We start from the raw sequence: 27,915 nt of genomic DNA on the forward strand, positions 1-27,915 counted from the left end.
TAACATTAATTTTTTATATATTTCAAATAATAGTCATTAAAAATTCCTAACTTTTTGGACCTACTTCAAAAAATGTGCCCCAATAAAAGTATAAATTGACATGTATGAACATTTTGAGTAAAACACATTAATTTATCTAATAGTTGCGGTTTTTTTGTTTTGTGACGGGCGAACATACTTATCTAATAAACTCATGGTTTGGAACAAAATCTTTGCTATAAGCTATTGTAAAGTTTGTAAAATCATTTTATAAAGAATTATATTATCTAAGATATAAAAACCGTTTAATTTATTATTTTTAGTCAATTTCACTTTTTCACGATTTTTCACTCACTAATTCACGCATGCGCGTTTTGCGACCTCTTGCGGACAACTTCACCAATCGACTAACTCCTGAGGAACAATTTCAACGTTGTCTTAAGGCTTTTGTTGGCATGCAATGATCGTTATCACCTTGATTTTAATGTAAAGAAACGTTGTTAAAGCTAGAAACTGTTCTCCGCACAGGTTCGGTTTTACCAGTCGAGGAGCAAAGTTGCGCTGATATTGTTGGAAAAGAGGTACCTTTTAAAATTGGTTATTTATTAAAGTCAACAACTATTTAACAGTCACTAAAAAAATAAGTTCATTAACACGAAACACGACGACACAATGGCGTTAGAGGAACGATGGCATCTTTTTATTTTTTAAACTGAATTCGGCTTAACCCACTCTTGCCTTTGAACTGATAGCGACAAACCTGTTAAAAGCTATTTTTCAGTCTTCTCGTTTATAAGAACATAAAGAAGGGCGAAATAGGCAAAGTCAAATATCGAAACCTAACAGTTATTACATAGTCGAATACTTCTTTTTTTCCCTCATTATTATATACTCAGAAACATTTATGGCTATAACAATTTGATTATAAGAAGGTATCGCATACTCTTATTAACTATTTTAAACTATATACATCAATTTACAAATCCCTATATAATTTACTTTTGGGTTGGTTTTAATTACCTGTTTACATTCAATTAAATGAGCTGCATTTAAAAACAATTTATATGTAAGTTTAAAGTAAATGCTTGAAGAGGATCATATATTAAAGACTAAGAAACGTTGACTTTTAATTTCCAAATCTGTTAATTGAGATATTTCAATTTAGCGCGTTTTTAAGCTGGACTTTATATTTTCGCTCCTATAGAGATTAATCAGCTAAAATAGAGAACGCGTTATTTTCTTCGGCTCCTTCCACAATTTTACCATATTGTACCATCAAAAATGTCTTCCTAAGACCTCCAAGTATTGAATTCCTTGCTAGCATTTAAAGTCTATTTATTAATTTAAGTCCAGGAATTTCACGTAATTTTTATGACTTTCAGAAATCGCTTTTTAGTTACTTGCATATTTTTATGTCTTCAGACGTTTAAAAATAATTGTTCATGTAAGTTATTTTTATTCCAAGGCATTCGAAGACAGTCGGGTCTGTCTTGATTTGAGTTTTTCAACAAAAATCTTCATTTTGATATTTTTTTCATTCAGAGAGTAAAAATAATATTTTCTTGCAAGCAGTTTAAGTTATTTTAGTTAAGTCAGACAATAGGTTTTCAAAACTAAATATCTTATACAAAGTAAGATTATTATAAAATACTTAAATGAGATAAAATCGATTCTGTCTTCATTACTTCACCTCTTTTCAAAAGAAAACAATAAACTTATGCAGTTTTAGTAATTAAATACTTCAGGGGATCAGAGAGTTTTCCAAAAAAAAATTGTTTAACTACCCAGTCTGCTGAAAATCTGCCTAATATAACATCTAAAATTTAAATGTATATACAATATATTACAATGCATACAAAATATTCACTTATATCGAGTTAAATTCCTTAACTGTCAGTTCTCCAATTTTCATGGTAATATTTAATAGTTTATTGATATCGGAATATTGCCAGTTAGGAAGCAAGAATATTAGGTAACTTTAAAAGAACACATACAAACACGCATCCGGCTACAATTAGATATTGATAATTTTGTACGTAAACTTTTAAAATCCCACATCGCTGCTTATTCTTGCTTGGAACTAAGGAACTAACATTCTGATTAACTTTTTATTATATTAATTTAAGTGGCTTAAATACGTATATCTAACATTATTCTATACAGACATGTGTACATTTTTTACAAAAAGAAAATAGAATTAAGCTTTTTCGCAGACTGGGTAATTCGATGTTGCGATACTTGACTTTATCTAGGCGTACTTTTTGTAACAATTCATTTATAACGATGAGCATAGTAAGCTCAAATTAATTACAAGAATCCCCTTCTTAGAAGAGACCCCACGATAATGAGGAATGTTAGCCAAATACATTGTTTTTTGCAAACTACTAAATAAATTCGAGATCACTACTGATAGCAGTTGTCTCATGAAACAGCAAGCTTACATTTGTTTTTGCTTTTAAAGGCCTACTTTATTTAGAAGCGTGAAATTTTGATAATTTGTATATAACCTTGTGTATAAACCTAACGTTGACTTATTTTATCTACAATAGCCCTTTTAACTAGATGCATATTTCTAGTTTGGCAAATACCCTGTATTGCTTCCATTTTGATTTAAATTAACTGTTTTTGAAACGATAATGAAATGTGGTAGAAGGGCTGCTATTTATATTTTGTAAACGTAAGCTGAGTTAAGATGCTCTTGGATAATTTCTACTACCATTGGTTCTTTTGAATCCGTGAAAATCACGAAAAGGAAGAGATGAATGAAAAAGGAGAAGAAAAAAAAGAAGAAAAAATAACTCAAGAGAAAAATCGAAATTAACAGTAGCAATCTGAAAAAATCCTAAATAGTTAACCAACGAAAAGAAGAGTAACTTTGGAAATTTCGCAAGGAAAAATGTTTCTTCTGAATCACGAAAGTTAAGAAGAGAGTGAAAAAGGAGAGGTAAAACAAGAAACACAGAAATAGAGGAAGAATGAAAAATAGAAGAGACAATTCAACAATAGTGTTCTGTTAATAGTTCTAACTAGTCAAACAAAGAAAGTTGAGTTTTGTTCTCAAAAGGATAATCAAGCAACGCTTATGAAAAACAGGTATAAAAGAGATGTAAAGAAGAAAAATTAAAATTTACATTCTTTTGAAAACTCCAACTAGTTCATATTTATGTAAATTAATGTTTTATTGTATCTAATGTGTTGTAGCTGGAAGAATCTCTTGAAAAAGTTGGAAGTAAGAAGACTGTATTATAGTGAAAAGATGGCTTCTGAATCGTTAAGAAACAAATTGACAAAGAAACAAAACAATGACAGATATCTATGAAGAACAAAGATACGAAGAAAAGCAATACGAAACGATTACGTGAACAGGTAAACAAAGAGAAAAGGCTGAAAAAACTTCAAGTCTTTTAAATCAAGAAAATCAAGAGACAGAAGATTAGTAGAAAAAAATAAAACAAGAAGTGCTCATAAAAAACAAAAAATAAGAAGGAGAAGAAGAGTCTGCGATCTCACACGTTGTTTGAAGCATTTACGTTCTTGAAATATGTGGTTTGTCGAAGTAGTAAAACCTAAACCAACGTTAAATGAATACAAGGAGAAAAATTTAAAAATAAAAATAGAAACAGGTCATAACCGAGTGCAATATAATAGAACAAAAAGTTGATAAAATAACCAAGACGAAATATATAGAAGAAATATAAATAAAAATCAACAATAGTTTCATTCAGCTGAAAAAAAAAGTCTATTGTATGGATTATTGACAAAAGGCAAAACCACCTGGTTTGCACACCGTTTTTTCGAACGAAAACGGTAAGAACAATTAAAAACGAAAATAGCAACCGGATTGTAATAAAATAGAAGAAAGAGTTAAAAGTATAAGAATTGAGAATATACTGAAGAAGTAAAACAAGACGAATGTAGAAGACATAATTCCAAACCAACAGTAGTGTTTTGCTAAAAAATTCAACACTTTATCTTCTTTGGCTTATTGATAAAAAAACAAAACCATTTATGTAACACATAAATAGGTTTGAAAATTACCCTGTGAAATTATCACATATCATTAGAAATATGGCTATTAAAGAAGATGCAAAACAAGAACTATCGTTTATGAGGACCAAGGGAAAAAAGAGGTGTAATAAGAACTAACAAATCAAATAGTCAATAAACCTAAAAATAAGAATGGCTTGGGAGTAAAACTACAAATATGGCAGATTTTGAAGAAGGTGATATGATATAGGGCAATTTTCAATGAAAATAGGAATAAATCAATGTAATTTCTTACTTTCTCAATAAATATAAGTAGCAACCCGTAAAAAAAGAATTTGCTCTTACAGTTAATAGAAAATATATGTACCCTTATATTAATTGAAACATCTTTTTCTTTCAGCAAAAACTCGTGATAAAACACGTCTGATTTTCATTTAAAATTGAGAAGGAGGCTAAATAGCTTGTCCTGATGTAGTACTCTTAACCATAAAATGAACGCCCCAATCTACACAGTTGAACTCTTTACTAAAAATGAAAAACCTTGTATAGGGCGTCATGCCGAAGTTAAATTTATCAAAATTTCGTTCGAAACTAGTTTAATTAGGCAACAGCTCGTGTGGCTGTGGGGGTAACGAGAGGGCCCGAGTCGGTTCAGGGGGGCGAGTTAACGAATACAAAGGGTCTTGAACCTCCTCCACCGTAACCGGGGGCCAATCGTCTGCCATCGCTCCCCTATTTGCCCACTATCAGTGTTTATATTCCGGGTAACGTTTCGGTCGATGGATGGTCGCGTGATCCGGATGAGGGGGCGGGGGTTGCGGTGGCCCTGGAGCTGGTGCCCTAAAACAATTGAAAAAAAAACATAAATTTCATAAGTACGAGGTTCAGAAGCTAAAGTCTGCTTTCGCAAACTATTTGCTGTCCTGCCAACATTCCACCAATATTCTGTATAATGTTAAGATGTTACATGAGGGCCTCAAGACCGATTGTATCTTGTGCCAATGACGTTATTAATTTTGGGCCACATTTAACTTTCACCAATTTGAATTTATCACTTCAGTTGATATTCTATGACATGATCAGTGTAGCCTAGAGGTCTAACGATGCGATATTGGATTTAAGAATGCTGGGTTTGACCACTTACATCGAAAAACTCTTATTTAATTTATTTTTTAAACTTTAACATAATTTTATTTTTGCAACTCATTGTTGTAACCTAATCTTATTTTATTGTGTATTTGTTTTTAATATGGACTGTTTGTTCTTTGGAGCTTTTTTAATAATTTCAGCTTTTTAGACATCTTTAAACTAAAAGTAGTGCATTTCTATTATTAGGTAAGTTTTATAAGTATATATATTTGATTAGGCTCACATTTGTGATTCTTTACCTTAATTTTAGATCTGATAGTATACAGGGCGAAACACGTATAATCAACTCTATGAGTCACTTATAGAACATGAACTATTTTAGTGAATTTGAAAATGTTAGTCAGCTCAAATCAATCCAACTTTAAAAGACAAATATCTTTACATAGAAAAACTTGAAGCTGAAGATTGTTTCTTTGTAAACATCAATTGCAGATGTATAGATAATAGTCAATCTTCTGTAAAAGCCTCATAGACCGCCAGAGCTATTAAGGAAATATGTAATATCTTGTTAAAACAAAACTTTTTTCCCGAAAAAAAAATATACATAAATTTAATTTAAAATTCAATATGTCAGAAAATGTTACTAACAAGTGTAAGAAAATATTAACCATAGAAGCTGAAATTATAATATCCAAGGTACTATAGCAAATAAAAGTACAAATTATACCTAGATTTATTTATCTTCTTAATTCTCTTAACAATCACAGATATGCAAAACTATAACGCAGCTCACCTTAAATTACTGAAACGAAAAATTATAGACAATGATTTGACCGGAGCTGACAAAGGTTATTGTTTGGTGTATTTGAGGAGGACACATTATAAAATGCTTTCATTTCCAAATGAACAATGCTTTATCCTTTATAACTTTATAAAAACAAACGTACCAGCGAATAGTATCGTACAAAATAAACAATTTAATTAGTTCACAGAATTTATTGTCTTAAATGCTCAAAATGTGCTCCGTTATTCGCAAGACAATAATAAATAAAGTCTGTTTTGAAATTCCTCACGAACATTGGCAAGTGTTTGTCAGCTTAAATCTCTACATTCGTGAGTAATTCGATCCTTTAAATCATTAATATTTTCAGTTTATTTAGTATTTCATGTTTTATAAACTTTCCTTTTTAAATACCCCAAAGGAAAAATCTAATCTAGTGTTAAGTCTGGCGACCGTGCGGGTAAAGAGCCTAAACGCCTGGCAATCTTGTTGGAAATACACATTATTTTGGTTTAGTATCCCAACACCGTTTTTGGCTACTTGGCTTTCTAAAGAGTGGACGATTGAAGGAATACATTATATTTTAGAGAAATTCTAAATAAATTTGTGTCCCAAAAAAATGTTACCACAAAATCCTGCCCATACATTAATTTTTTTAGGATACTGAGTATGATTCTCTCGAAAAAGGTGTGGATTTTCATTATCCCAGTATCTACAGTTATGCCGTTTTACCAGTTCATTCAGAAAAAAGTAGATTCGTCACTGAAGCAGATGTTGTTTACTAAATGGAATCCTCATCAATTCGCTGGCACACAGTTCGCAAAATTCAATTCTCCTATCAAAATGGTCTTCTCCTAGCTGTTGAAGGATTTAGAGGGAAAAACTTTTTTTTTTTTTTTAAATTGAGTACAGAATTGTTAACTCTGCGGCTTTAGGGCCAAATTTGAAATTACGGACCGGCTGGTAAAGTGTCTGGAAAAGTTATCCTGCTGGTAACATTACAAATTGAATTATGAACTTCTAGTTTGTCTTACCAGCGGGATAATTCTTGCTTACCAGTAGAATAAGTTAACAACAGGAAAAAGCAGTGTATAAAAGGTTTACCAGGAAATTTATAACCTCAAACTTTTCAAAAAGTGGGAGCTTGCATAGTTTTGCAAGAAGTTTGTGTATAATATTCTAAATTTTGTTCTTAATCTATATGAGTATTTTGTTATTTTTCATCTGGATAAATCTCTCTTTATTTATGAGAAATGAAAAGTAAACATACATCTAAGAAATCCCATATAGGAACATCAAATTTAAGTCACCATATTTAAATATCAGCCACCAGTTTTAAATATTTCCTGTTTGTTCTTAGCTACTTTTTTTCTTAGATCTTTTTTTATACCCTCATACTTTGTTCGAAGAATATTCAGGGTTCGAACCACCCCTGACACAGGATTTTTTACATTAAACTCTGCTGTTTATTTTTTCCCAGGCCTGATCTTTTTCTTTCCAAGATGTTGCGTCAGTCTTTTTTGATTCAATTGTACCCGCATATTGACTTACTAAATTACAGAGTAAAATAACTTCTTTTTCAGGAAAGTTTACCGACCTCTTTTTTATTAGGTTATTGAGACATCCTCTAAAAAAATTATGTAAAAAAAATTGATTAAAATTCTACCAAATTCACTGCACAGTATACAATTTCTAAAAAGCTGTGTACTGTGATTCACTGGCACATGTCTGGTGGAATATGTAATAATACTAGTACTAACAGAAAGAATATCGAATTTGGCACAAAACAAGTATACAAGTACCTATAACTATTATCACAAATTAAAAACCAAACACTTTTTTGTCAGGACGGGATATTCATAACCCTAGTCTTTCTTTTTTTCTTAAGATTATTGTACCGGCCACACAATTATGTTGTTACCTTCTGTTACTTAACAACAGGTTAAAATTTGGTTCATAATTCCTCCTACAGCTATTATTAGCTTTACCGGGAGGATAGAATTTATCTGCCTGATAACACACAAGAACTTACCGTAATTTGGCCCTTAGGGATAGATGGATTGGATTCATTGCAAATTGTCCCAGTTTGTCCCTTTCCTCAGTACACTCTTTATTTAAAACAGATCCTGTTTCCTTAAAGTTCGTTACCAATTATTCTAGTACATATTTATGGCCTACGTTTTTATCTGGATGTTTGTCATTAAATGCCCTGGTGGTTTTACGAGCGCACCGATCTTCAGCACCATAAAGAAAAATAATTTCTATTCTTTCGGCTAGCGTATACACAATTTTAAATTATTCGCATTTCTGAATTTTTAACTGAGCGTCAGAATGACAATCACACATATTTTTGCTTGCTATTCGTAATTAAGTTTGTTTTAATTTTTACCTGGCTATGCTTGGCGGTTCTTCGCTTGTAGAACTAGTGGGTGAAGGAAAGTACTCCCGTGGAGGAGGCCCAACCGTTGTTCCTCCTGTACCTCCTAACACCCCTGGGTGACCGCCTACGGTGTCCTCGCTGGCCCACCGAGCCAACTGCTGTTGAGCTTGAATAAATTCATCACTATAAAATAACACAAACTGAATTTAATACCTAATTATATGCATTCAGCTAGAAAATCTACAGTAATGAATAGGGTCGTGTAGTATAACAATCAACACATCCCTACTATTATTTTATCAGTAGTCGGATGTTAGTAAGTGAAAGACAAAATTATTCCCTCTTTTAGAATATAGGCACAAAGTTATAAATATACCTGGACTGTTAATGCAAATGGCCACCATATTTATATGGCCGCCATTTTTATGGTGGATGTGTCCTTTTGATGTTGGTCACTCTGAACATTTTCAGTGTTAATAAAATTGACGACGCTGACATTTGACCTGTCATGAACTTATATAAAATGCAGAATCAGAAAGAACGCATTTTTTTACAAAAGATATGGTACAAATGAATAGTGGTTACATAAGCTATTTTGGACGAAAAATTATGATAAAATGTAAAATTACAGAAATACCTATTTAATTTAAATATTGGTATTTTGGTTTTTTAGTTGTTGTTGTTAGTGTCAAAAAGTGAATGTTTTTTGGTGCAACTATTTGATGTATTTTTACATTTGCAAGTGGTGTTCATTCTTTTTGAGAGGCGAAAGCAATATGATCTTGCGTTTTATTAGTAACTGCATGTATACCTATAACCTATAACCAACACCTTCTAAAGTACATGGTACATTGTACTTTAGAAGGTGTTGCTATAACACATAAACCTACCCAAAGTTTCGTGAATTCGGGCATGTTCGGGATACTCAAAAAGCTGGTCGGGGTTCAATAACTGAAGAAGATGAACTGGTTGATTAATGGTCTAAGATAATCCCAAAGCCACAATCACAGGCACGACTTCTACTGTTAATTAATCGCGATCTACTGTGCATAAAGTATTGAAAAAAGCAAAGTTCCACCCTTATAAAATATGCTTACTTCAAGAGCTATCCGAAGATGATTTTGATCGTCAAAATGAATTTTGTGAGCAATGCAGCAATTATGCAATGATAACAATAATTTTGTAAAACGAATAATATGTTCTGACGAAGCAACGTTTACTTTAAACGGCCATGTGAATGAACAGAGAGAATTGTTTATACTGGGCGACCAAAAACCCTCATTGGTTCACTGAATGTCATACACAACACCCTCAAAAAGTTAATGTGTAGTGCGGTATAGTAGTAGAAAGAGTTTCAGGACCTTACTTTTTTGATAACACTCTGTTTGGGCTTTCTTCAAAATGATCTTATCCCCGCTCCGATAACTTTGTATCCGGATTTGGAAGAACCCGACATGATTTTTTTTCTAGCAAAATGGAGCCCCGCCACTCTATGCTTTACCCGTGCACAATTACCTAGATGAAGTTTTTCCAAATCGTTGGATAGGTAGACGAGGGTTCATTGAATGGCCACCCAGATTGTCAGATTTAACTCCCCTCGATTACCTTTTATGAGGATACTTAAAAAGTAGTATAAAGTGTATGTCACTAAACCAGCGAGTTAAGAAGATTTAAAAGAACAAATACACGCTAGGAAATTAGAAATATTACTCCAGATGTCATTGACAATGTTCAAAAAGAAGTTTTTAAATCGCCTTGGTTATTGTTAGGTTGTTAACGGTTCTCAATTTAAACATTTAATTTAAATAGGTATTTCTTTAATTTTACATTAATTTATCACCATTTTTCGATCAAAATTGCTAATGTAACCACTATTCATTTGTACCCTATCCTTTGTAAAAAAATGCGTTCTTTCTGATTCTGCATTAAAAAATGGTGATTTCCATTTAAAAAACATATTGATGACGTCATATCTTTTTTTTGAATCACCTTCTATATTTAATTTCCACGTAGAAAAACCCTAAACCAAATATTAAAATTGACGGGTTCGAGCATTTTTTTCAGAAACGGTCTATTTCATTTTTATTGAATTTATCCGCTACTTTACGGAGGCACTGTATAATAATTTTACTCTGCCTGCCAACATATGACAACAGCGCCGAGAGTAAATCAAATTGGGAATTGGAGAAACTCGTAGGTAAAAGTAGCAGCGTTGTTGTCATATTTTGCGAAAAAAAGTGAAGTTGAATTGTGTTTACTTTATGAGTTTTCAAAAATAAACAACTTAACAAGTTAAATGATTTTATGGCATTATGCAGTTTCAAACAATTTAATACATTTAAAAATCCCTACAATAATATAATGGATCTTGTAATAAGTAATTTTGAGTGTGAGGTTGCTAAAGAAAATCAAACACTTATTCCTGAAGATAAATCGAATCCCAGCATCAAAGTCTCCCTGGTCTTGGAAAATAAATCATCATCTGGCTCCTTACAAGCTAATCCCAATAGCAAATGCTACAACTTTAAAAAGGCTAATTACCCTCTGCCTGATAAAATCCTCTGAGACCAATTGGCAGATTATCACTACTCCGTCTGATGTCAATCTGCCAGTATCACTTTTCTATAAGCATCTATATGACATACTCGACCAAACAGTCTCTCTTTAAATCCAACAAATACAAAATTAAATACCCTCTATGGTATATAAATGAAATTATCAAAAATTTGTGAAAGAAGGAAACATTTCATAAAATATATAGGAAAAATAAACTTCATTCTAACTATATTGGATTCTCTAATATTAGAAGACTAACAGAAATGAAAATTGATAATGCCTATATGGAAAGAACTGAGTCATTTGTAAAAAAAAATCCTAAACAATTTTAGAAATACGTTAGTCAAAGAAAACACATTTCCGGAATTCCTGCTTGAGTGGTTCTGAGTCGGTCCTCATCTACAGCACCCCAATGCATTGTCAATGGTTTTGCTGACTTCGTCAAGAGTGTTTACGTGGACTCGTCGCATACAGTGCCTATACACGTTGGCCCAACATATTAATAAACCCTTTAACTGAAAATGAGGTACATACTGAACTACACTGAAAAAAATGAAAAAAAAAACACACAGCAGGACATAATATGATCCCTTCTTTTATTCTTTGAGATTGTCCACAATGTTTCACAGCACCCCTGCTCCTTATATTCAATCTTGCTATAAAAACTTCCACTTTTCCAGATGTTTGGAAGATTCCTAAAATTACGCATATGTTAGGTAATAGTCCCCTTGAAAAGGTCGATCCTCTATGAGGGATCTAGGGGTCATAACAAACTGACATTTAACACATCGATTAAGTTGTTAAATCTTCCTTGAAAACTCTTGGTTTCATAATCAGATCAACAAGAGAATTTGAAAGGTTGGCAGTCTTGTTAATTTGTATAATGACTTTTCTAAATTACTTTATGCACCAATGGTATGGTTCCCTAACTCTAATGTCCATATAGACATACTAGAATATGTGCTTCTGAAGTATCTATGCCTCAAAATTGATGGAATATACCCTCCAAGGGGGTATGACCATAAACCACTTCTACAAAGATTTAATTTTTTATCTCTGAGGCACTGCGCTATTCTGAGCAGCCATATTTTTTTATTTAAACTATGCAAATATAAAATTGCTGCACCTGATCTTTTAAGGGACTTAAACTTTTGGTTCCCCCTATACACACTAGAAAACACTTTCGTTTTTATTTAGAAAATAGACCTACTAACTTAGCAAGAAATGCACCTTTATATCGAGCTTGCTCATCGTTTAATATTTTACACAGCAATAATAATATTGACCTGTTTAATGGCACTATAGCTACATTCAAACACAAAATTGCTCCAATTATTATGACCTTATAACCACAATATTTCGTTTTTTTTCAGTTTATTGGTTCTGTATAATTACTTTTTATTTGTTAAGCATATGTTGTCTTATTATTAGGAATTTCCTGTTAGACAATGTTTGGTAAAATAAATAAATAAAATAAAATAAATAAACAAAAATGACCTAAGAACACAACATAATCGAACTTAGCCGAACAAATATACATCCTGCATAAAATAATTAAAAAAGCCTTTATAAATAAAATTAGGGCTTTGCTCCATTTTGAATCTACTATCAAATAAAGCACGAACCGCCATTGGGTTTTTTTTCCACTGCACTAAAAAGAAAAATATATGTTAATATAACATACCTTTCACTATCTGGAGTATCTTGCAGGCCCGTATTATTCCGTTCGTGGTCTGCCGACTCGTATATTCCCTCTTCTTCTGGCTTGCGAAATGGATGAAGAAGGCGCGCTGAACTTTGGCGATATCGACCGTATCCGAATCGAGAATCGCGATGGGATTGATGTGAACTTTCACTACATGCTAAAGTAAAAAAAAAACTGAAAAATCAGTATTTTTAATAATAAAGATCTTTTTTTTTAATATGGGGATATAACCGCAAAATCCTGTAATAAAAAAATAATTACATTACAATTGTTCTATAGGAATTATAAGAATTTATTTTCTACCGATATCTTACATTGTATTCTCTTAATAAGAGGCTTTAAAGAGAATAACCACGAAAGTTTAAAAATAACAGTCAAAATTATACAAACCTATCAGGAAATGGAACTTCTAACATTCAATATCATTTAATTAAGTGTTTATGCTGAATTTTCATACTGAGAGCTTCGGATTCAATAATTAACTAATTTATATATTTTTTAATAAATCAAATACTTTTCCTAATTAAGAGTCTATTTTTTAGTGCCTATTTTTTACGATTTTTTGACTTATTTTCCTAATAAAAAGCCTTGCAGAGATTAACCACGAAAATCTAAAAATAAAATTAAAATATTAAATAAAAAATATTATTAATAAATCAAATATATAGTTTTCCTAAAAAAATATTTTGATTTTTCTTTCCACCCTTGTTGTAAATTATTCATCAAGATAATAAGAAATAATTTTGAATTTATTTAAAAATCTTATGTTGAATTATTGTAACAAAAAGTGGTACAATAATTTTTTCCTCTAATAAAAGACTAAGCAACCAAAGGTTTTTTTCAGGTATAGCCTAATTGTACCTAATATTTCTTGTACGTTTTCTTTCTATAAGTTTTATAACCAATTTTTTTCTATTAAAGTCTCTTCTTTATTTTTAATTCTATTTTAAGTCTTTTAAGCTATTTAAAGTTGTATAGCACATGAAATGCCATATGGAAAAATTAAGAAACAATTAACCTATTAAAATCAGGTTGTCATTTACTTTTCTGAACTGTTTTTTTTTATCTAAATATTTTAATCTAAGCTGTCATTTCAAAATACTTCAAATCGTCCTCAGGGCTTAACCAACATTTTTTAAAACAATAAACTGATTCTATATTTATCTTGTTTCGATATTTATTTAGCCCTTTATTTTTCAATTTCAATGACGTCCGTTGTAGAAAACTGGAAATAGTAGGGCTGAAAGTTGTTTTTTTAACATGCATTTTTAATTTTTAATATTTTAACAACCTGGCAAAGAGCTGTTTTTTTTTTTAATTTATACTACGCAAATGTTTATTGTTATTAATCTCTTTTTGATGGACAAAACTTTTTCAATTTATAATCATTTTATGAAAATAAAAGGTAGTATTAAAGCCATTATCCCGTATCAAAATATAATTATATAACATTAATTAAAAATAAATAAATAAAATTGTTGCTAGAAAAATAATTTTACGAGGAATATATTTTTTATTTTAATGTTTTTAACTATTTTATTTATTGAATTGTAATGAAAACAAAGTTACTCGAAAATAATTTAACAATAAATTGAATTGCACTCGAGAAGGTGTATGTATTTGATTTTTTTAAATTTAAATTAATATATTTTTTCACTTTTTAATAACAATAATTCCAAAGTCAACTTTATACAGATCGATTAGAATTTTGTATTTTTAATACACTTTACATGAGAAAAATAAACATAATAATTTTACTTTTTTTATTTTCCTCAAAAGGTTGAACATAAGAATCCTACTAAAATTGTATTGAATTAAGTAGGTTTAGCAGTTAAACACAATATTTTTTTTTATTCATTAAAAAAATTCGTATTTTTTGATTCATAATGATAAAACGAAACACATCGAAACGTCCCGATATTTTAAGAAAACTAAACATATCTTTTACTACTTCAGTTTAAAACTTGTAAACTCCTTGGCTATCTTTCAAAATTTGAGTTCTTATAAACTATTATTCAAAAATAATTGAATGTTTCCCTAATTTCATTAACCCTTAACCGCAAAAAATTAAAACACTAGTGGGTAAAAAGACTTTTTTAGGCATTAGTGCGTAAAAAGTAATTTGACGTTTATTTGACATTTAATTTGTAATTTGTCAACAAATGTTTTGACGTAACGTAATTTGAAATTTTTGATTTTTTTTATATTTTCTTCGGTAGTAACCAAAAATTTTGTATGTTACACGTGTGTAAAATCCCCTTTTTTTATTCATGGAATTGACAAGTTTCCCATTCATAAAAAAAAGATCATTTTACACACTTCTTACGTAAATAAGTATTTTTGATGTTTTTTTAATTAAGAAGGAAAAAGCTACTTAAAGGTTAAACTAAGAAGTGTTATAAAATAATGTACCTGATGACGATTCCTGCCGATAATGCCTATCGGCCTCCGTTTCAGACATTCTGATGTCCTCCGAACCACTGGGACTCATATGTCTCGAATGGTGCTCTAATTGTCGAATTAAATCTTCTAAATTTCTAATTCGTAATGTTCCAATGGCGGGCGGACCATCATCGTCGTCCTCGTCTTCATGTTCTATAGTTACTTTGTGAATCTACGGCAAAAACCAAACGTTTCTAATTTAAAATAAACGTCTAATTAGAATTGAACGAGGCTTTCAGATTTGTTCGCTTAAACAGCGATTTGCGTCATGCTCGAAGGAAAAGGGTGGATGAGGCTTAGCTTTCAATTGCCTAATAAGTAAAGTAGAATTTCAGGTATTATTATCAATAAATTTATTGTTTAAGGTTATATTTTAAATGAGTTTTTTCAATTTACACGGTTAAACTCGGATCTGCATCATAATTTATACTGCAAATTATACCTGTTTTACTAATAATAAAATATTTCGTAAAAGTTTCAAATAATATCAACATATTTTGTTGTTATTATTTAGCAAGAGTATAAGAGATCTTCCGATTAAAAAGTTATTGACCATTTTCCTCAATGTCTAAAATGTCTAATTGCAATATTTATCCAATTTTTTTTAACCCTTAACCAGAAAAACACAAAAAAAACTCAATATTATACAGACCGATCTAGAAAGAATTCTTCTCTACTTGAATTCGGTACGCATTTACCCTTTACTTATTCATTTAATTTATTATTTGATGTTTAGTGCTTAAATTCACCACTTCAACAAAGTTATAACCAATACTCTAAAAAATATCCCTAAACTATTCAACGCAAAGGCAAAATTCCTACCTGCGGTTCCGCGCAAATATTCTCTTTGCTCCCCCTGCCACTCCTACTTTGATATTCATAATTATCCTGGCATTGCTTTAAACTTCTCCGAATCAATTCCTCATTTAGGGCGGCCGTACTTCCAGAAGGAGTCGAGTTTCCTCGCTGCAATGCAGCCTTTCTTAAGGCTTCGAGGATATCATCGTGATAACCGTTTAAAGTTTTCAAGGTACGCTCCACTTCGGCGGAACCTGTAAATTCTAAAAAAAAATCCATCGGAGTTATTAAAAGTTTATTTAATTGGAAAGTTCTGTATTATGTGTTTTTTTAATTTAATTTAATTAAAAAAGCAAAAAATAAATTAGCAGTAAACGTAATCTATAATATACTACTATTGGTAATTTATGAAAATGAGTCTTATATTCATTGAAGTTATCCATAGATTAGAATCAGTACTACTTTTCCTATTAACTAAACTACATACGAAGTGTCAATTTGAAAATTTTCAAAGTAAATATTTTTGAAACTAAAGAAGGTAAAAAAGCGCAATTTGGTACAAATGTTTTACAGGTAAGAGGAACTTCAATCACCATATTTTGGTTATAGGGTGAATGATAGGACCCAATGCACCACAATACCAAAATTTTAAATGGCACCACATCTTTTGTGATACTTTAAATTAAAGCTCATTGAAAATAGTATTCACCAGCCCAACAATTTTTTATCTTGTTTTTTTTATGAAAATTAAAAAACACAGAGGACTCACTTTCAGTTGGCACTGATTATAGTGCAAAGAAACGAAAGCGCTCTGCTAACATAATAATAACCATTTTGCTTTGAATATATTTAGTTTGATTATGTCTTCGTTTCGTACTTAAGTTCTTAGCGAATATTCCAAGCGACTCTTTATAAGCGGTTTAATCAAACAAGAAAGAGGAGAGATTAGCCTATAGGAACTACCAATATTACAAAATCAGTTATGGGTACATGGAAAAACACATATATTTCTTCTGCCTTCTATATCAAATCAAATCAAAAAATTTATTTGTCACAAAATAATACAGTTCGGAAAAAGTTAATGATTAGTGATAAAATAGGACCCTTTCGCAATTACAAAACCGATAGTAGACCGAATTAAAAGCAAGTCTATTGTAAAAGACCTGTAAATTAAAATAATACTAACTTACAATAAAAACATTTAACTGAACCAAGAGAGACATTTAAGATAAACACTACAAACAAGATATAGAATTTTGATACGAGAGTTAAATAAAAGAAACTTAAAAAGGAATAAAATCGCAAAAACGCACCCAATAAATGCAGAAGAGAAGAGAGCACTATATTAAGTAAGTATAGAACATAATATACCCATACATTGTTAAAAACAGAACCCAAAGGGAGAAAAGGATAAAAATTATTATGCAAGCATTCAATGTTTTCGTGATAAATATACAGATATACTAATTAATATTATATAGCCATTAGACAATAGACATTCCTTTGTGATTATAATCTGATTTGCCCTTAAAGTAACATACTTTTTACATATTTCTTAAATTTAAAAACTGAGAAATTTAGGATGCTTTGTTGTAAATGATTTTTATATCAAGATAGGCAAATGATCGTTGAAAGCCTGCAGTTCTATGTTGCGGAATAATAAAACTAAAATTACTCCACAAATGCCGAAAACCTAAATGAATTTTATGATAAATTTCTAAAATCTGTTCTAAGATATGGAGATTGACCTATATTTAAAATTTTATATTTTACATGTGTTGTTTGCATGAAATTATACATGTGTTGTTTGCATATTATAAAGAATACTAAAGGAAATATCATAAAATTATTTTACATTTTTTGAATAAATTTTTTTGTTAACCAGGATAAGGAGTCGAGTCGCTATACTTGCTTACCGGAATAATAATTTGAGAATTATCAGCGATACATAAATGTCAAAAAGAAGTAAAGAGAGAACAGACCCCTATGGAATATCCTTTTTTAATACTTTAAATGCGGATTTTTGAGCACCAACTTGCGTTTTAGTTATAACACAGCTTTAACGAAAGGTGAGAAAACCCTTAAATAGAGCCAACGCTTTGAATGAATGAACGAGTAAATAAATGAATCTTCATTTGCAAATAATACAACTACAATTGTACAGTAGAACCTACAATACAATCTAAGTTTAAGCATCTAACAAACAAAAGTAGCAAAACTAATGAAAGAAAAACAACTTAATTTGTTAATAAGGTAGTTATCAAACAAAACACAAATAGCAAAATGCTAAGTAATAAATTGATTACAAAAGATTTTATTTAGTAAAATAGGGATAAAATATTGTAACTATTTATAAATTATGTATTTTTTAATATTTGTTCTCGTATAAAACGCCAATATACTAACATATAAATAAATAGTAATAAATACAATTAGTAGTGGCTCCACCAGGCTAGGCATTAGTTTGCAGGCCATGTACCCATTCAAACCCCAAGAATTCCTGTACGTTATAGGGACTTATGTGAAGCAAGATTTTTTTTATTGCGAATTTTAATTTATTAAAGGGCAGACTTTTTATTTTATCTGGCAGGCAATTAAAAACATTGATGGATAATATTTTAAAATTGAGCAAATATGTTAGCAATATTACTTTTACATATTGGAGTGCTTTTTGTATGTATGTTGCTGGGAAGGTTAATATTTTTAAATTTTAAAAGTATGGTCGACATGAGTCTGTGTGTTTTGAATTTGTTAGGATTCTTATAGCTTTTTTTGTTGTATAAATATTGAATGCCAGTGAACATAAAACTCCTAAAAATTTTGTTTCATTTTCATTACTTCATACTAGTTTCTTTGAAGAAAATTGTAAGTTTATTGTTTTGCTTAGGTTAAGAGATAAAGAATTTGTGTCAAACCAATTTTTCACATGTATGCTTTGTAGTGAATTTGTGTCCTGTGCTTGTTGTAAAACTTTATGCGAGTTATAATATGTCTTGTCATCTGCAAATTGGATGCATTTTCCAGACTCTAGACAGAATCAAAAATCGTTTGAATAAATGATGAATAAAATTGGTCCAAGTATCGACCCTTGTGGTACCCCTGATAGTGCCGTTTTTGTTGTTGACTGTAATCCATTTGTTTCCGTGGTCTTTTATAGAGGTATGATTCCAGAAGGTTGTAGGGAGTTCCCCTGACCCCATAAGCATCGATTTTATCAAGTAGTGTCTTATGGCAGATGCAGTCGAATGCCTTTGAGAGGTCGCAGAACGTAGCTGCCACATATTCCCCCCTCTCAAATGCATCGACCAGGTCCGCCACTCGAGTATTTTTTCGACCTCGTTTTTGAGGCCAAAAATGGGCATCAAAAATACCATATCTCGGCTATTATAAAATCTACGACCTTGCGGATGGTCTCGTTAAATTCAAAATGGCGAAACTAAGACAAAACCGTTAGAATTTTCCCGAAAGCTCCTATAGAAGCCAAAATATCAGCCTTCAAAGTTTGGGTTTTTCATTTTTTGGGTATACCCCACCGTATCGATTTTTTTCAGAAAAAATTTTTTTTTTCGAATTCTTTTATAAAGAAATTTCGAATAATTTCTTGCAAGTTTTAGTTTGTTTGGGAATTTTTCTGTAGAAAAACATATGTTTACAATTTTAGTTAGTGGTGTTAGAATGCGAAAGATATCTCTGGCGTTGCTATTTTTGAGTTTTGTTATGTATAACCCGACCTCTTCTTCATCTACTGCTGAAAGGAATAAATTGTTTTGGGCTGAGGTATGGTTTTTTTACAAGATCTATTGAGTGTCTTTTTCCTACTATTTGTTTAGGAATGTTTATAAAAAAATCGTTGAATTTATTTGGATCTATGGAAGGTTTTTTTTTGTGTGTTAAAAAAATTCCACATATCCTTTTGTTTGCTTTTGCAGATCGTGATTTAGAGTATAAAACGCTTTGCTAAAATCCAGGAGAGTTAGGCAGGTACTATTTTTTACTTATTACTACTCTTTAACATCAATTGAAATTCTAACTAATGTAATTGTTGTACTATAATTTTTCCTAAATCCTGATTGACACTCCGGAATTATTTTGTTCTCTTCGACAAATGTTTCGATTCGATTATAAATATGCTTTTCAAAAGTTTTTAACGACACATGAAGAATACTAATCAGCCTTAAATCCTTCAATTCTTTTGGGTCAGAAACTTTTGCTCATGGTGAAATATGATTCAAGAATACAAGAAATAATTATGTTTATTAATGTAGTTATGTTTATTAGTGTATTAATTATGTTTATTCGTATATTAAATAAATAATAAATTGATAGAAAAGAAAACTTACTGCCCAGGAAGCTTTGCATCATGTTGTGCTCTGCCGCCCTTAAAATCTCTCCAGACTGTATACCATCACCCCACCCCTCTTTGTCATCCAACATGCTGTAGTCATATTTTTTAAGAATGCCTTTCTTTTCGGGAATTTTGTGATTATTTGATAATTGGATGAAAGATGTTGTTAGTCTTTCCTCTTCCCCCGAAGAAAAGCCTCCTTAAAATTATAAAAAAGAATTAATTCGTATAAAAAAATTAAATATCGGTGCAAACTTAAAATATGGATGGCCACTCCTCATATTATGCTTAATGTGACGAATTTAGTCTTTTTTATAATGGAGACAGCATTTTTTTTATGAATGACTGACTTTGTGATATTGTTTTATGTTTACACCCTTTTAAATGTAAATAGATAAAAATGATTTAAAAAAATTAACAACATAATACAGGGCGTCCCATTATTTAATAGTTTTTATAAAAATGATAAAATTATAGTGCATTTTCCTATGAAAGAAAAGTGTGGGGTCTGTTAAGTAAATATGTGATTGTAAAAATTTTACCTCCGATTTCTTCGATATCCTCCGTTCCAACTGGGATTCTCTTTATGTGTGTCATTTTGTGGTCCCTAAAAACAAGAATTTTATCATTAAATTGATTCTGTATTGTACTATATAAGTAAATATATAAATATGCCTTTAGAGGGAAAACATTACTTACGGGTACGTTGGGCCAGGTACTGTAGGTACGTGATTCGAAGGTCGGAACAGGACTCGTTGTGAATCATGTCGGCTGCCAAAAAATAACGTGTATAACATATTATATAATGATGTAAAGGGGAATTAAAAATACATATATTAAGGTTTTTCAAAAGATTTTTAAATTAATAAAAAATCTATATATAGGGTGACTGATAGGTACAACCTGTATATTATTATTCTTCTTGATTAATAGCAAATCTGTTTCATAACAAAAAAGATTATAGCTTCTAAACTTTCAAGATAAAGTTTAGTATAATGAAGCTCTGAGCTTTTTTACTATAAATCAAGTTGTTTGTGATATTCTAAAAAAATGTCAAAATTATTCTCATTATCATATTTTGTGGACCATACTGGACATCTAATAAACATACTCCAAAAGAAACTACAAATAATACAAATCAAGTTAAAATAATAAGAATATGTGAATGTATAAAATGATTATTTTACAAACTATTCATGAAGAATCTCCTAATAAGCAAACCTTTCACACTTCTTGAATGACTTAAATATATATATGAAAAAAATTTTTTTTTTGATAAAATGTACTTAGCAAATTTTGTTAATTTATTTTGAATAGGTGACCTAAAATAGTTCCATCAAATTTTACCCGGTAAAATATGAAGGTTACTTAATTAAAAAAAAATACAAAAAAACTTTTCTACGTGGCCAAAGGCTACTCATCACCAAGAATTTTTAAGCTGTAGCCATTTAAATAACAACATTTTGAAAATATCAAACATTATAGATTCGAGGTCTTTGAGCACACACACAAGATGTCTTTAGTACATATCATTAAATAGACCAAAATTCAACCAACATCTTTTATCTAGTAAAGGTTTATTTCCTAAAATTGTACAAAAAAGAACATATGCATTCATGTAGTCATTTACATTAAAAAAATCGGAAAATGGCAGAACTTATATGGTGGAGCGTTTTTAAATGAGCAAAACTTCTATCAATAATCTTTATCTTTTTTTAGCTTAAGTTACTCAATAAAATTATACAAATGACTCGTGAGAAGTGCCTCAGGCCTGCATTGACATATAAATTGACATTACATATAAAAATTAATAAAAAAATCTAAAAGTTAGATAGTGATTAACCTCTGGCCAAGCACAAGATGTTTTCTAGTACATTTTTAAATAGTCCAGATTTCTATCGAAATTCTTACTGGCTCAATTTAATCTTTTAAAATTGTACAAAAGATGCAGTAGCCTATACTAATAATTTCCTAAACTATAACCACTTAAATAACAAAATCATAATAATGAGAAGAATTGTATGGCATATATCGCTTTTATTACATATTTTTTAATGATCCAAGCACCTTTCACTGGACTATTCATTAGTCCAGGATTAGTTAATAAAATTATACAAAAAACCACTTATGCGTGGCCAGAGGCTACATACTCAATACGTATATATAATAATAATATACAGGTTGGGGAATTGAAGATTACGCATTTGTCCAAATTCTATTTTAACAGAAATTGTTTTGGAGGTACTAAGTGGCTTTTATGATAGGTTAACTGTAGTTTTACATATTGTTAGGCAAAGAAAGAGATCTATTTGAGCCTTTTATTTAATGAATTAATTATTAACAGTTTTAATTTTATTTTTGTATAGTGTTTAATTTTCTCAACTTTAATCAGAATTTCTATTTTATTTTTATTATAAACGTTTTGAGATTACTTGGTTGTACACATGTAAAACCTGCCTCAGACAAATATTTTAGAAATGCCTAAACTTTCGCGTAATATTTTGCAAAATTTGATTATAAGTAAGATAGTTACCCCCTTTAAAGTCAGATGCTTAGTAAGGTCGTACCAAAGTCTATATATTTTAAAATTGATATACAGGGTGTTTCATAATTAGCGGGACAAACTTGGAGAGGTTGTAGAGGGCCTCAAAATAACCAAGTTTGCGCCATAAACCCTTATCCGAAAATGATTAGATTTTGAGATACAGATGATAAAATTTTAGGAAAAATCTTATTTTTAATATTAACAAAGGCAAAAATTCACTTTCTGGTACCGAATTCCACATTAAAAGCAAGAATTTTTTTCCTTACATTCCGTACATATTAACAACAAACGGATGAAATTAAACATTTTAATTTTAGCGAGAAATAAATATCGAACAAGGGATTTTATTTTTTTATGTGAAAACGGTACGTCGGAGCAAACAAAGCCAGGAGACCAAATTTACTCTAAATTAAATGAGGATTTAAAAACTATTTTTTAATTGAAGAAAAAACAGTGGCGTACAATTTTTTTTAAGAGTTCCCTAGGTTCTAGCCTGCATGGATGCCACCGGTAAAATAAAAAAATTTAATTATGTTTAAAAAATTAGTACTAGATGCATTGAAACTACCTACTAATTTTCAGAAAAATATCTACAGGAATATCATTAATCGTGAAAAATAAATTGTGAAAAATTATTATCTACAAGAATGTCATTAATCGTGAAAAATAAGATTTTTTCTTCCAATTTTATCACCAGGTATTTTAAAATCTAAAGGTTTTCGAATAGAGGTTTATTTCGCAAACTTGCTTCTTTTGAGGCCCTCTACAACCCCTCCAAATTTGTTCCACTTACTATTAAACACCCTGCATATAAACTTTGGTCGTACGTTGCCTATGTACGCGCGTTGCCATAATTCGCCTTTAAGCACCTCGCTATGCGTAATGATCGATTCCCCAACCTGTATATAAACGTAAACGTATAATTTTAAATGGTCCAAAAGTTCCTAAGATTTTTAATCCTTTATCGGTCTAAGATTAATTATTAAAATTGTAGAAAAAAGGACTTGTGCCGAAGCAGTGGCTCCTATGTATCAACAATAATTTGTTAAACTATAACTACTAAATAAAAGAACTGTGGTAATGACAAGAGTTGTGTGGTACAATATTTAATACAATACTCTTTACTGGCCAAAGAGTAATTAATAAAATTATACAAGAAAACAATTCATGCGTGGCCAGAGACTACACATTACTAAGAGTTTCCTAAACTTTATTCACTTGAACATACAAATTATGATAATGGGAAGAATTGCGTCAAATAAATATTTTAACTTATTTTAACAGAAGTCAACTTGATCTGCAGTAAAAAATTCATAAAATCTTCTAAAAAGTTCAAAAGATATGTGATATCGATCGTTAAAAAATATACCTGTTTTTTTTTAATTACTTAAAAGTACCCACATACCCTGGGCATCTTATATAACTAAAAAAATGTTTTATTTTGAAAAACCTTATATATTTATAAATATTTCAAATAAATATACATATATATCAAAATATTTGTTATATATAACATACCACACCTTCTATATATTTTATTTACCATGCAAGTCTTCTAATATATGCAATGAAATCTACCTACTGTTCTAATATATTACACGTGCAGGGAAGACGCCATTAAAATAATTTAATTTTAATTTACCAGTGCAAATGATAGCCAAGTGATGCAGAAAATAAGTAAGGCGAAGTATAACCTATATATAGAGGAAATTTCTTATTTGTTATATGCTAACTGCCTACTGTTATATACAAAGAAAAAAAGCATAGTTGTTATCGGGCATTGCGGGCATTAGCATTAAAATATAATTTCGTATATTTTTTTTAAATGTTCTGATACCACTACAGTTGCTTGTTTTAACGTTCTAGAAAATATTAACTATACTAGTCAAGTAATTCTAGGAGTCTCTATGTTCAAGGTGAGCTATAATTAATTTTACCATAGAGTGTGGAGCAGCTAGAGAATTAATTTTTGGTTAAACAAGTTGATTTTGAATAAAATTACATATTAAAACAAATAGTAAATATTCGGGTACAGTTACCTTAAAACTCCCTAAAAAAAAACATCGATGAGAAGTGGAATATAATTAAATACTTAAAATATAATTTAAATTTTTTAATTAAACTCTAGCTTTATTACTCTTTAAATTAACCTCTTGACTACAAATAAATATTTGGTTTATATTCACATAGTTTCTATATGTTTTTAGCTGATTAACAAAAATTAATTTTTTTTTCTGGTTAATGGATTTTTTTCGATAACCTATCAGGAAAGTGACTCAATTTTAATTAAAATGTTTAAATTTTCATCTCTCGATTGTTGATTTTAAAATAACTAAATATACAATTTAATGATTGGGAAAATAAACAGTATCATGAACATAATATTAAATTTTCCGTGCTAAATGTAGTAAAATCGTTTGTGAAATAGAAACTGTATTAAATCTGATAATCTGTATACAGCATTTAGTAAAAAAGTTAGCGTTATTCTCTTTACTTGAGTTACATGATGCAGTTCCAATGCACAGGTGCAAACCCTATCGTCTGCGCCTAATAATATGAAATGCTGATTAATTTAAAATAATAAAAATATGGGTTGCATCACATAATTCTTGCAAAAATAAGAATAATTCTGCTGTTTTTACTGAAATTCTGTAGTAATTAAAAAAAAGTAATCAAATTGCAGCTGTGTGGGTATCAAACTTTTTCGTTTTTTTAAATAACTATATATAAAATTGCAAGACATATTAATATTGATTAAAAACAAATACATAGAAACTGTATAGAAGGACTATCTGCAAAGATATTATTGAAAAATTGTGCTATTTAGTAGGCACGTAACAAAAAGCGGCTGATTTTAAGAACAATCGGATTTATCCGCTACCTGAATGGGTTTCTGCTCACTAACCTGAGGCAGAGCGAGAAGTTGTTATGCACTACGACTGACCTGTAGCAGAGGGCCATTGTGGCGAATACTATGAACACCCCCCCTACCACCGACATGAGAGTACCCACGAGAAATACAGTGTTGGACCCATGATAGTCCTCTGCAACGTTGTAGCGGTCGGGTCGAAGGTCGTTGAATGGTGCGCAGATGTCACGTAGGTTGCGGGTACGCAGCATCGTCATGCATCGATGCGGAAGAACAGACAGACACAGAGAAAAAAAAAGGAAGCGACAATCAGACATCAACACTAACTGCATAACGCTGCACTTTCAACTATTAGATGTATAAGTTGGTACAAAAAATCCGAGCAATTTTATTACTGATCTCTCATTGATGAAGTAGTCCATTGTTATATTGGAATTGTAAATCAGATAAATGAACGCTTTGAGTCTTTATTTAAATTCAAAAGTTGTTAAATACCTGACATATTTCAAATATATGTCGGCTTGGCCAACGAAGTTCTTGGGTGCGAATATTGAGTGTTTCAGTGTTTCTCGTACTCGTCCTCTACTTTTCGACTTAAACTGAGAGTGGAGATTATCATTATCGCACGTTGAACAAATATTTGTTTTAATTATGTCGGATATTCAACACCCTTTGCACTTAAATAAATGTAAGAAGAAAAAGACTCAATGCTTTTCATTTACCCTATTTAAAAAAAAATCCAAGAAAAATTAACAGGTTAAGGCAAGATGGCACCTTAAAATATTTTTAATAGCACTGGATTATTTTTTAAGATACCTTGTATAATTTTATTGTTATATTAATATTTTAAGCCCTGTATGGTAAAAATTATTAATTGTTAAAAATTTAAAAATGACAGAGACAGAGACAACATATTATTTGCAAATCTGTGTTTTTTCACTCCAAATTGATATGCAAACTTTGACCAGAAATTTAGGTATATAGTAGAAATTAGAAAATAATGTGAATTTAATGTTAAGTGAAGAAATCTCTTAACCACTATTACCTTCCCCTTCTACTGATCTTTCATCAAAGAACAATTCCTGTATAGTTTAACATTCAAAATCAGCTCCAATATCCAAACAGAAACTATAGTAGGTAGTAGACTATTAGTCTTTCAATTTATTATTTTTCCGAAGAGGTTGTTTATTACATATAAAAACCACATCCCAGCTACCTTGCTTGTACATGTATGCTCAACTGATTGAATTGCACTTATATGGAGCTTTCAAAGGCTTTTGATATAGCGTATAATAGATAGCGTATAATAGATATTTCATTTAGGTGGTCAGCTGTCAGCCAAGTAAGGGGAATAACGCAGAGTTCTTTTTCATGAGTTCTATGCTATGCAAAAGTGCAGCTATAACCTCCTCGCGATGGCCATTGGTCATAGGGACCCAGTACAAACCCTGGACCAAATATAGGCGGGCTAAAAGGGCTCTCTAAGCAAAACCCAATTCAACAGGGAATCGCTAGTGGCTTAATCTAGTTCCTAATATGCGAACTTGGAATCCATGTGATCGTGGGAACAACATGGATGTTCCACAAAAAGGAAAAATAAAAAAAATTAAGAGGCACAAACTCTTCAAAACAATAAAGAGACAGAAAAGTCCTTATTTGAAACTCAGTAAAACAAGTAATGAAGAAATTTGGCCTTTCTTCATTACTTGTTTTACTGAGACTCAAAATGACCTTAGTATATAATTTACTCAAAAATGACCTTAGTATGGAGGAGGCATATGCCAAGGCTCTACACCGGTGTCCACTCAAAAGAGGTCCATTGCTTCATACAAAGTCATCAAAACGGGATCATTAAGATTGCGGTTCTAGCAAGGGCCTATCCAGATACGTGCCTCACGACTCCACGGACGGACTCCATTCAGACTATAACTCTGGACAAAATTGTAGCTGATCAGGCCACAAAACCTGCTTTTCTGAACTCTACTTACGCAGCAGGATACCTAGTCCTGCAGTGTAAGTATAGCGTGTCAGGTGAACGGGTGAAGGTAAAAATCACTGACTTGTCAGTATTCGAGAGAATCTTGCTGAATGCCATAGAGGAACACAGATTTTCTTAATGTCGTATTGGAGTCGGATTCCCAACTCTGCCAACTCTGCAAGAACTACGCACGAGACAAGCAAGGTCTCTTTGTTGAAACGTAGCGATTCCTAAAAAGAATTAATGAAAGCCCTCTTGTTGCACTGGTTTTTTCGGTGGACGAAAAATCAGTGTAACGAAGTAAAACAAGAAACTAAACTTCCAGTTTAACCAGATTGGACTCAGGTTCAAGGTTGAGAACGTAATTAGGGAAGCGTTGATTCAACTATTAAAGGCGTTAGAGTTAAAAAAAAAAGGACGAAAGCCCTACTTCCAAATCAGAGGTAACCAAATGAAGTGTG

At 30.8% G+C, this 27,915-nt stretch overlaps 1 protein-coding gene across 8 annotated transcripts in view; it reads right to left on the reverse strand.

The window, feature by feature from the left end:
• LOC126735574 (disintegrin and metalloproteinase domain-containing protein 11) overlaps window positions 1–27,915 on the reverse strand; it is a 593,317-nt gene continuing 565,402 nt past the window's right edge. For 3 of the 8 annotated variants that reach the window (XM_050439623.1, XM_050439613.1, XM_050439607.1), the window contains exons 16-24: window positions 25,489–25,651; window positions 20,762–20,833; window positions 20,605–20,669; window positions 20,058–20,261; window positions 15,742–15,980; window positions 14,890–15,091; window positions 12,457–12,634; window positions 8,226–8,399; window positions 1–4,806 (exon numbers count right to left, since the gene is read on the reverse strand). In XM_050439623.1, the coding sequence (XP_050295580.1) occupies window positions 4,713–4,806; window positions 8,226–8,399; window positions 12,457–12,634; window positions 14,890–15,091; window positions 15,742–15,980; window positions 20,058–20,261; window positions 20,605–20,669; window positions 20,762–20,833; window positions 25,489–25,651 (1,391 nt within the window). In that variant the 3' untranslated portion in view covers window positions 1–4,712. The remainder of the gene's footprint in view (window positions 4,807–8,225; window positions 8,400–12,456; window positions 12,635–14,889; window positions 15,092–15,741; window positions 15,981–20,057; window positions 20,262–20,604; window positions 20,670–20,761; window positions 20,834–25,488; window positions 25,652–27,915) is intronic. The other 5 variants (XM_050439644.1, XM_050439629.1, XM_050439649.1 and 2 more) reach the window with 5 other exon arrangements.

The sequence above is a fragment of the Anthonomus grandis genome, chromosome 1 (genome assembly GCF_022605725.1).
Source record: "Anthonomus grandis grandis chromosome 1, icAntGran1.3, whole genome shotgun sequence".
NCBI lineage: Eukaryota > Metazoa > Arthropoda > Insecta > Coleoptera > Curculionidae > Anthonomus > Anthonomus grandis.